Source organism: Tenrec ecaudatus, chromosome 8, assembly GCF_050624435.1.
Source record: "Tenrec ecaudatus isolate mTenEca1 chromosome 8, mTenEca1.hap1, whole genome shotgun sequence".
NCBI lineage: Eukaryota > Metazoa > Chordata > Mammalia > Afrosoricida > Tenrecidae > Tenrec > Tenrec ecaudatus.
The window spans coordinates 106,481,489-106,492,596 of NC_134537.1; the positions used below are offsets into that span (position 1 = coordinate 106,481,489).

An 11,108-nucleotide genomic window follows, 5' to 3' on the forward strand; every position below is an offset into this window, starting at 1 on the left:
CCTAAGCAAATGTGATGAAGAAAGCTGATGATGCCCAGCTATTATAAGATATCACATCTGGGGTCTTAAAGGCGTGAAGGTAAGGAAGTCACTCTAAACTGACTCTACACTGAGCTGCATCCTATGGTCATTCATCATTCACAGTCGTGTGAGGCCCACATCGGGGTTCCTGGTTTATTAGAGCACCATAGTTTGAACCTCAACATGACTTAAACCATGGTTCTCAACCTTCCTAATGCCACAACCCTTTAATACAGTTCCTCATGTTCTGGTGATCTTGTGGTAGGTGGGTTTATGGGGCCAACATGGCCAAGGAACACATGTGGGATTAATTGAAGGGCAGAGAGATGAATGGCTCAGCGAGCCTCTCCTTTCTTGTCTCTTGCCCTTTGATCATCGGACCAGTGTGTGGCTGCCTTGCTTGTTCTGTGCCTCCATTTGAAAGCTACACTACCTGTGGGATGCCTAACCTGTGACTGTGTTGCTGTAATTTGAGGTTCCTTTAAGACCTGTTTCACCACACAATTAAATTTACATCTCATGAGCTGGGGACTGTCGGACCTTGTCATCTAGCTGACTGTTGTTGACCTGCCTTGCTGTTTGCTGCCTGTGGCCAGATAGCCTAAATTGATCTACAGAGGACTATCTGGTGACCCTCAATGACTGCCAGTGTCTCACCTGTCTCATGGAAGTGAGTTGCACTGAACCATTTGTACTGCTTTATAGATTAATTAACTTTATTTTTATGTTATCTATCTATATAAATATATATATAATTATTAGTGTCCTGGTTTTGTTTCCTAGAGAACCCTGGTTAACATAGACCTCAACCATAAAATTATGTTTGCTGCTACTTCATAACTATAATTTTGCTACTCTTGTGCATCTTAATGTAAATATCTGATATGCAGGATGTATTTTCATTGTTACAAATTGAACATAATTAAAGCATAGCGATTCATCGCAAAAACAATATGTAATTCTACGTGAAATATTTATTTTTGATGACAAATTAATGAAATTTTGTCTTGAAGCATGGTGTAGCGTGGGTAACAGTCTTCACACCTGGAGTACTCTATGTGGACGAATCCGTATGGGGGAGGACTCGCCTGGAGGCGGATAGAGCAGCCGTGTCTGGGTTCCTAAGACCATCGGAAATAATGTGTTTTCCAATGATCTTAGGTGACCCCTGTGAAAGGGTCGTAGGAACCCCAAAGGGGTCGAGACCCACAGCTTGAGAACCGCTGACTCGTCTGTGCCTTGGGATGCCAGCAGGCCCATGCTTCCCTCTCGGTGGCGCCTGGCTTCGATCGGTAAAATACGCCCTGCCAACCGGTGCAGCAGTTCTACGCGGCCTGGACGAAGGCTAACGGGTCAGGATTCGTGCCACACCCAGAATCTTGTCAACAGCCTTCCAGTTACTTCCATGCGCGGGGGTATAGGAGGATTACTTAAGATTGTTTAGGACTTGAGAACCGGGAACATGCATGTGCGCTTGCATAAGCGTTTTTATGTAATTTTTAATTCTGTCTTGGAGAGGTGTGTGTGTGTGTGCGCGCGCGCGCCAAAGTGTAAGACGCTGGCTGCGACAACTTGCATAATGCCAGTTGGAACGGCTACAGAAGTCACACACACACACACACACACACACACACACACACGCTCGCGCGCGCACACTCATCTGCGCGTGGTGCTGCTGCTCTGGGGACGGGGTGGGGGGGCGAGGGGGCGGGGAGCCCTGGCTGCGCGGCGCACTCGGACTGTGTCCCTGCGTGTCATCAGCATCGCACGCAGTGATGTGAGTCCTGCTCCGACGGGCGTGTCACGGCTTAAAAATAGATGCTGATCCGCCACCGGCCCTGGGCGGCGGCGGCGGGGACGGCGGGGGGGCGGCAGCCGCGCGCGTCGCGGGGACAGTCATGGCGGTGGGTCTGCCGGCGCCCGTCAGCCGCCTCGGCTACTGAGAGCCCGCGCATCGCCCGCGAAAGGTAGGGGTGCGCGGAGGGGCGAGAGCCCCCGAAGTGGCGGGAGGCGGAGGGCTGGGGTCTTCGGGGAGGAGGGGACTGCGAAGGGGGCCTCCGAGCGGAGCCAGCCAGCCCTCTGCCTGCGCCGTGCTGTCTGGCTTGGCGACAGCCATGAACCTGTTAGGAACGCAAGGGGTGTAGACTAGGGCCCCTGAAAGGCGGCTGATGGGATCGGAGAAAGCCGAGGGGTGCATCCCGGGACCCAGTGGGGCTTCCGCGCCCGCCAAGAGGAGACCCATGGAGCTTCTTCCTGCACCCGGTCTCCTTCCCGCTGCCGCTTAGATCCCCTGTAGCCCAGCTGCAGGGGCTATTGGGGGTTTCTTAGGTCGGGTGGTCATCATGGTGCTGGATGGGCCTAGAGCTGTTAATCCCGTGTGCTTTCTTATCCAGCCATTGATAAACACAATACCCGGAGATCCAAACTCCTAGTATCAAATATGATCCGAATGCCCCTCAATGTCGTATGCCCTGTAAGTGTTGCAATCGCCTGGCTCTTGAGGAAAGGGGGAGCTGCCCGCCCCGCCCCGCCCCCCCCCCGTGGGAATGCAAGGGGGGAGCAGGGTGTGGGGCATAGACAAAGATGTCCTCTCATAGCTGGACAGAGGCCTGCTAACCCCAGAGCCAGGAGGCAGGGGAGAGACTGGGAGGGTGGGGGTGGGGGGAGGAGTGTTTCACTCCCTGCCAGCTCACTCTTTCAATCATGTAGGGCCACAGGTGCTCAGGAACGAGGCCCTGCCACAGGTATCTGTCTGGAGATCCCAGAGACAGGTCTCAAAGACTAGACCTTTCCAGGCTCATCTGCAGCCAAAGCTTGGCCTCATTTTCTGAAGGGCTACCTGCCGCAGGGAATCTGAGGTACAATTTCTAAGCCGCTTGTTGCTGACCTGCGGTGCTGTATAGGGTCACTGGACACCAACAAGACTATGGATGGCAATCCCCAAGCCTCTGAGAGCCTGGACCTCTTAGGCTGCCTCATTCTCTGTTTCTGTCACCCCTCCATCCACTACACACACACACACACACACACACACACGTACACACGCATGCACACACATGGGTCCCTCTAACCCTGCTCAGAAATTCCACACCACTTCCTAATGCTGATCAGAGGAGGCTGGCATGCCAGGTGTGCCCCTAGCCAGGCACGGACTTCCCTGAGCTCGTGCATTCGGCTAGTATTTTTCAGCAGCCTACTCTTCCTTTTAACTGCTTTCCCCAGGCCCCTGTCGCACATCCCTCAACACTCATGTCCCAGGACAGGCAGAGGTAGTGGAAGGGCCGGAACAGGTTAAGCCTCGAAGGCGCTGAGGAGGCCCGTCTGGCCTGTGCCATGGCCCCAGCTGCTGTTGCCTATCAGCTAATTCTCTCCGGATAGGTCCAAAGCTGCACCCAACCCCATTACAGCTCCCTAGGCTCTCTGCCTGTAGCCCCAAGCAGATGAGACCCAGATTCAGGTTGGCAAGCACCCCAGCAGTAGGCACTGCACCCAAATACCAAATGTTTGCCTGTGTTTATGTCTGTGCAGGGAGGGAGTGGAAGAGAAACTCCAGCAGCCCGGCAGCTCCCTCACCCATAAACAAGGGCATGTGACTCTCCCACCTCCTGTGTGACAGACAGGGCCAAAGGGTCTGGCAGCTTGAAAGAGAGAACCACCCGGGGTGGGAAGGGAGGGTCCCATTGGGCCTGGCTTCACCTTGAGAAGCTGCTCCTGGGGGACCCGCCCCCTTGAGAGGAAAAGCAGCACCTGCAGCTCTGGACGCAAGCAGGCGCGGCTCACACCCCTTTCTCTTCCAGCCCCATCACCACCACCTCCGCCACCCCTGCAGTTGCCACCATTTTTGCTGCCTTTTAAGATGTGCCCTGGGAACTGGCTCTGGGCTTCCATGACTTTTATGGCTCGCTTCTCCCGGAGTAGCTCGAGGTCTCCTGCTCGCGCGAGAGCCTCGCTGGAGGCGCTGCCAACGGTTCGGCATCCTTTCCTCAATGTCTTTGAACTGGAGAGGCTCCTCTACACAGGCAAGACAGCCTGTAACCATGCCGACGAGGTCTGGCCGGGCCTCTACCTCGGAGACCAGTAGGTACCTGGCGGGGTGGGAGCCCAGGTGAATGTGTGCGTGCCTGCGTGCGAGAGAAGAACCAGGAAGAGTAGCAGAGAGGTGCTAAAAAGTTGTACCCTTCGTGCCAGGTTAAGAGGAGGGTGCTTTGGGGTAGGGGGTAGAGGCTGGCGGGTTTGGAAGATTCTGAACAACATTGGTGATAAGGACAGAAGGACTCTGTTCAAGTAATAATATCATTAAGTTAGCAACTATTTATTGAGTATCAATGCTGAGGCGCAGTTACTGATTGCTCTGTCTGTCCATCTGCTGTGCTATGGCTCTAAAAACAGCCACAACTGGGGAGCCAGGTCAGGGGGGCATTAAACTGAAAGGGCTCCCCTTCTTGAGACTGAGCCATGGTGGAAGCCAAGATTTTGCAAGATGGGACTGTGGAGAGAAGAGTTTTCAAAAAAAGAACAACCTCTACTTCTCTCTCTCTCCTCTCTCCTCTCTCCTCTCCTCTCTCCTCTCTCCTCTCTCTCTCTCTCCTCTCTCCTCTCTCCTCTCTCCTCTCTCTCCTCTCTCTCTCTCTCCTCTCTCCTCTCTCTCCTCTCTCTCTTTTCTTTTCTTTTCTCTCTCTCTCTCTCTCTCTCTCTCTCTCTCTCTCTCTCTCTCTCTCTCTCTCTCTCTCTCTCTCTCTCTCTCTCTGGCTTGACAGTAGAAGCAACTTTTTGGCCTACATTGTCTCTCTTCATCTTTACAAGAGCCTTGTTAGGCAGGTGGCAGGACCCCAGGTCGCAGATGAGGAAACAGAAGCTCCAAGAGGAGGCTGTGACTGATCCAAGGTCACAGGAGTTGTAAGTGGCAGGGATCGCAGTTGGCGGTGGAGAGAGTGCCGTGCTCTTTCTCCATAAGGACTGTGCACTGGAGAAGATGTCTGCGCTGAGATGGGACCGTGTTTGCTGAGGGGGGTCTAGCACTGTGCTGAAGTAGATGAGCCCAGCCCTTGAAGGCGATGTTCTTAAACAGGGTAAATATTATGAGGCATGCGTAACTGGTGCAAGGATTCTGGGTGTCAAGGACAAGATTCAGGAAGGGAGGAGCTAGGGGTGAGATGGGGTGTCAAGGTAAGCCGGCTATTAAGGGTAAGCCATTGGGCGGCGCATCAGAGAGCACGTCAGGGTCCTGTCTGCAACAGTCGGTGCTGCACAACCTCCTCGCTTTCCTTGGGTCTCAATACTCCCGTGTCAGGAAAATCCCTCTGCCCGCAGGCAGTCCACTCTTTCTTGGAAGTAATTTTCTTGTTAGAAAACCTTTCTCTACATAACACTGAAATCTGATTCGTTAAGGTGTCGATTCTTTGATCTTGGTTCTACCCTTTAGGAGTCCGCCGATCCAGTAAAGTAGCGCGTCCTTGGAGAGGCGCTAAGGATTCTGTTCTGGCTCAGGTTCACAGCATCTCCTTAGTCCTCTCATCTCCAGCTGCTAACATTCCCAACACTCTCAGCCTTCCTCGGAACAAGGCCATAGGCCATTGCCCACCTCGGGGCCTCCGCTCTGGGTTACTGCTCTTGCTGCTCCATGCCGTCCATCAGGTCCCATCTCTGAAGAACCCGAGGTGCGCGAGAAGAGAGATCTGCTCAGGCCTGAGCTCTCCTCGTTGCTCTGAGGTCACCAGTGCATCTACTGTGTCAGTCCGCTCGACCGAGGGTCTCTCGCTCGCTCACTCTCTCTCACTGCTTCCCCAGCATCATGTTCTTGCCCAGGGACCGGTCTGTGCAAAGCGCCTGAGATGCGCTTTTAAAGGGCGCATCCTCCCTTTAGAGAGTCTTCTGGCTGTCCTCCTTGCAGCGCCGATTGGTTCCTTCTTTTGGCACCCCATGGTATATTTCATATTCTTCACCGCTGCCAGAATACACAGGCCTCAGTTCTTCAGTATTTCTTCTTTATAGTCCAGCTTTCCGCATGAATCGCAGGTGAAGGAAAACACCACAGTTGGATACGCCAGACCTGAGTCTTCACCGGGACAACTTTGCTTTGTAGTGTTTCTCAGCAGGTTGTCCCAGGAGAAGGCACCCTTTGATTTCCTGACTAGTGTGTCCCAGGTGTCTACTGGGGATCCAAATGAAAGGAAATCCTGGGCGACGTCTGTTTGTCCTCGTCTGTCGTGAGGCTGCCTGTGTGTCCAGTTGGGAGGAATTTTCTGTCTCTTAAGGAGTAATCTATACTGAAGGGATGCAGGCTTTGACTTTCACCAATAAGTTCTTCAAGTCCTCCTTACTGCCAGCACAGTAAGGTTGTCATCTGCATAGCATGGGTTATTGATGATCTTCCTCTGATCCTGAAGTGGACTTCTTCATAGAGTCTAGCGCCTCACATTATGTGCCCCACACACAACCCTAGTACTCACCTCTCTTGATTTTACACCACATACTCGCTGTCCCCTGGCTCTGTCCCTTTGTTGACTGCCTCTTGGTCTATGCACGGGTTCCACCGGAGGCCGATCATATGTAAATGCCTGGAGTTAATGGTAGTAACCAGGGAGTTGACAGGGTGTTAGGATGGACTAAAGAAACAAATCCTGAGACACTCACGTGTATAAGAAAGGGCTTTATAGAAAAGCAATTGTATATTGCGAAAACAGCCCAGTCCAGATCAAGTCCATAAGTCCGATATTAGCCCATATGTCCAATACCAGTCTATAAATAATTCTTCAGACTCACGCAACACATGCAATGATGCCGAATGCAGGAAGATCACAGGTCAGGGGGTGGAAACTCTTGTGGATCCAGTGACAGTGGAAGCACCTCAGCGCTGGCAGGGGTCTCCATGTGGTTCCTCCAGCACCAGGGCCCTGGCTCCATCAAGGACGTAGCTCCTTGTGGCTTGTCAACAGGAATGTGTGGCAGAGAGTGTGTGTCTGGCCTCCAGTGAACTCTTTATCTCCGGCAGACTTCCAAATGAGATCATCAAGCTGCCATCTGATTGACAGGCTAGACTCCGCCCTTTCACAAATTGACACGAGATTATGTAACTGCCACTCAGGGTCTAAAGAAAGGACTCTTCTCCACTCTCCCTTTAACCTCTCTTCAACGCAGGGACATAGCTAACAACCACCGGGAGCTTCGTCGCCTGGGCATCACCCACGTCCTCAATGCCTCACACAACAAGTGGCGTGGCACACCCGAAGCCTACGCGGGGCTGGGCATCCGATATCTGGGAGTGGAGGCCCACGACTCTCCAGCCTTTGACATGAGCATCCACTTCCAGACAGCTGCCGACTTCATCCACCGGGCGCTGAGTCAGCCAGGAGGTAGGAGGGGGGAGCGCGAAGGAGGAGAGAAACGATGGGCGTTGTGTTACGGGAAGCCCAGGGTTTCCGTATGGAAAGAGAGATTGTAGTGACAGGGGTAAATGCTCACGGAAGAAACAATATCAGCTTCTTTCTGTAGGATTTTCTCGTCCATGTGTTTTCTCTTCCTTTCTTAAAAGACAAGATAGAGAAAAGTCCCAAACTTTACATTGCTTTTGGGTGGTAAAATTATGGGGGGCCCTTTTTTTTTTTTTAAGTGTACTTACATATTATTATAATTTACCATGATGCTTACCAGGAGCATGTCCTGGTTTATTCATCAGGCCAATATAAGTAAAACTATATTAAATACCATCACCGTAACTGATTGAGAGGAACACCGCTGGATGGAGAGGAGGGGAAACTGGACCGTGACCAGTGAAGACTCATGCATTTTCTATTACTTCCCTCAGCGGCTCTCCACTGAACCCCAGTCTGTTTTACAGTGATACATGTCAACTTGGGGTGCCTTTATAGACCCCTAGACGCTCCGCCACTCTGGGTTCTCCGGCTCATGCTGCATAGATGTCACCCCATTGGCCTCCATCCTGTCCACAGGCACCTCTGCTTAGCTGTTTTCCTCTTCACCTGACCTTGGAGCCTGTCCCTAGGCTCCTCCAGCCACCAGGAAGGCTCTCACCACCCTCTCATGTGTCTGTCCTCACAGGGAAGATCCTGGTGCACTGCGCTGTGGGAGTAAGCCGCTCCGCCACCCTGGTGCTGGCCTACCTCATGCTGTACCACCACTTCACCCTCGTGGAGGCCATCAAGAAAGTCAAGGACCACAGAGGCATCATCCCCAACCGAGGCTTCTTGAGACAGCTCCTGACTCTGGACCGCAAGCTGCGGCAGGGTCTAGAGGCATGAGGCGAGGACCAAGGAGGTCAGGCCAGGCCCATGGGTCCCTGGCTCCCAGCTAGAGAGAGGAGGCCCAGGTGGCAGGTAGCAGGCAGCTCTACCAGGAGAGATGACCCATTCTCTCCTGGAGGCAGAAGAGAGCGGCTGGGGCTAGTCCCCTCTTGGTTGGGAGGGGATGGGGCATAAAGATAGGCAATGTGGTTGGGGCTCAGGAAAGGATTGCCCAGCAAAGAAAGCAGCTAGTCTCTGTTGAAGTAGAAGACCGTTCTGGGATTTGAACACCCTGGAGTCAGCCAGGATACACCTAGCAATTGACAGCCCCTTCCATTTTGTGCTCAAGTGTTTCCCTCGCTCACTTATAAAAACAGGAGGACCATCTCTGCCCTGTGCCTGTGCCAGCAGACATGGAGTCGCGTGGAGACAGCATAGAAACAGGTAGTGAAGAGATGGTGTTCCAAGCTGTGGAACCACAGGGAGAAGCCCACAGTCTTACTGTCCCAAGCACAGGAGGAGCAGGTGTGGGAAGATTGGCACTGTGCTTGTGGGTTCTGCTAGTGGCTAACAAATAGGGATGGGCATGATGGGGAGTGTAGATGCTCACTCGCTGACTGCATCTAGATGTCTCGAGGAAAATAAAGATGATAGACAAGAACAGAGCCTGGTGAAGTTATTGCCAATTTGAAAGTTTTCTGCTTCTCCCCTGGGAACAGTAGGCTTCCTGGAATGCCAACAATTCCTGACTCCCAAGGATGGCGATAAGCTTGCCTCAGCCTTTAAGCCTCCCCAGTTCTTACAAAGGCGAGGCTTTTCGTCGAGATGTTATTTCCACTTACATCCACACAGTGGCAGCAGAGGACAGAAAGTCTTCAGGTTCGCAAACATTGGCATTACTTGCTTTTGAGGCCACGTCTAATGATATCCCAATTTAAAATCATTTCTGTGTAAGTCTAACTTCATTTTCAAAAACTCCCCTTGATTTTTATATCAAGCCCCCATTCTGCTGGGATAGAAGAATATTCGTCTTAAGTCTACATTCTATTCAGGCAATTGAGTTTGCCTGGTAGCAAAAGGAAGCCATACAATTGCCTCCTCTTCCTACCTTTACAAGGAACCCTGGTGATGTGATTACCAGTTGGGCTGCTAACCAAAAGGTCAGCAGTTTGAAACCACCAGCTAGCTCAGCAGGAGAAAGACAAAGAGTTACAGTCTCAGAAGTTCACGGGGGCAGTTCTACCCTGCCTCAAGGGTCACTGGATGTCAAAATTGACTAATCTTTACAAGCCTGCCTCAGGGGCATGCAGCCGAATCTCCTTATAAGTGAAGTCAAAACTTAGACCAGAGAGTTTGTGTCTGCCCAAGCTGCCAAGCTGCCACCATCTCCCTCCTTGTAAGCATATTCCCAGACTGACTATCTGCTTGAATGAGGAGTAATGGAAGTGAAATGAAAAAGGGGAGACTTTTTATCTAGGGTGTATATCCAAGCCAAAGGATACAAACCCAGAATCTTAATGTTGGAAAGTGGCTTCATTGATTATTCATTTCCACTTCTCAACAAGGCATGAGTGATTTGCAAAAAAAAAAAAAAAAAATCCACTGCAAGGTAGTCATTTTCGCCTCATGGTAACCCTGGGTGTGCCAGAGTAGAACTATTCTCCACAAGGAGTCAGGGGCTGATTTTCATATGTAGAGCAGCCGCCAGTCACCCAAAATGCCTCTGCGTGGACTCAAACCTTCACCCTTTTGGTTAGAAGCTGAATGTGTTAACCATTTGCACCAACCAAAAACAAAAAGCCAAACCCACTGCATTGAGCCAATTCGGAGTCATAATGACCCTGTCTATATAGAGTTTCCCAGACTGCAAATCTTTACAGGAGCAGACAGCCTCATCTTTCTCCAGTGAAGTGATGTGTGGGTTTGAACTGCCAACTTGAGGTTAGCAATCCAATGCCTACCCCAGAGTGTCAACAGGACTAGTCGGAGCACTACCCAGGGACATGAATAAATCCCACATTCAGTATCTTCCACAGTGTTGTTCAGTGTTTGCTTGAGCATTCTTGTATACCCTATGCAATTTCCCAACGGTTTCTCAACATGTGCCATGATAATTTCATAGATTATATCATTAGATAATATCATTTGATTGGATGTCATAAAGTCACAAGCACGGTGTTCCTTCGGTGGTAACAGCCCTTCACAGTGTATGATACCCTGTGTCCTGCCAGCCCAACCTAACACCTCAGATTCCTCCCAACTGCCCACATTTGTCATGTTTCAGATTCCCTCACCAGCCTCCCCAATCCTGCCATGCCTTTCTAAACAGTGGTAACAAGCCAGGGCTGATCTCAGTGTTTCAAACCAGACAGAAGAAATAAGAACAAAATCTAGTGTCGATTTTGCTTACTGCTGAGGGAGAGTTTATCTTAAATGGCAAGATGAGTCCTTCATTACAAGTGGTTTTAAATAAAATGCCTTATAAAGCCACGGGTGAGAGAATTTAAATATAACTTTAACAAAAGACCTCAGGGTCTTAAAGGGACCATCTCTAGGCATGATAAGCTCTGTCACCATCTCCGTTCTAGTCTAGAATATTTATGCTCTGCATTTATGGGACCTCCATGAGTTATCTACTAACCACCTAAAAACAATGAGAAAATGCATTACTACTAATTCAACCAACAAACATGAACATACCTATTCTACTGGATTGCGCCTTAATTAAATTCCCTAGACCTTTCTTCTATGGAATAACTTGAAATTTTTCATTCTTAAGTTCTTGCAGAAAAATATAAATGATTGATATGACAGAATACATAAAGGGGACGTAAGAGCATTCATGGA

At 50.8% G+C, this 11,108-nt stretch overlaps 1 protein-coding gene across 1 annotated transcript; it reads left to right on the top strand.

Annotated features, from left to right (window-relative positions):
- Positions 1 to 1,763: 1,763 nt before the first annotated feature.
- DUSP26 (dual specificity phosphatase 26) lies at positions 1,764 to 8,902 on the top strand. Its single transcript, XM_075555761.1, has 4 exons — positions 1,764 to 1,988; positions 3,819 to 4,098; positions 7,159 to 7,373; positions 8,080 to 8,902. Exons 2-4 carry the CDS (start codon positions 3,878 to 3,880, stop codon positions 8,277 to 8,279), a joined length of 636 nt encoding a protein of 211 aa, XP_075411876.1. The 5' UTR covers positions 1,764 to 1,988; positions 3,819 to 3,877; the 3' UTR covers positions 8,280 to 8,902.
- Positions 8,903 to 11,108: the final 2,206 nt, after the last annotated feature.

What these genes read in the sequence shown, in the direction of transcription:
- DUSP26 (XM_075555761.1), top strand. Translation starts at nt 3,878, where the DNA reads ATGTGCCCTGGGAACTGGCTCTGGGCTTCCATGACTTTTATGGCTCGC. An exon ending in GGCCTCTACCTCGGAGACCA is followed by an intron (nt 4,099 to 7,158) that starts GTAGGTACCTGG and finishes TCTTCAACGCAG; the next exon opens with GGACATAGCTAACAACCACC. An exon ending in GGCGCTGAGTCAGCCAGGAG is followed by an intron (nt 7,374 to 8,079) that starts GTAGGAGGGGGG and finishes CTGTCCTCACAG; the next exon opens with GGAAGATCCTGGTGCACTGC.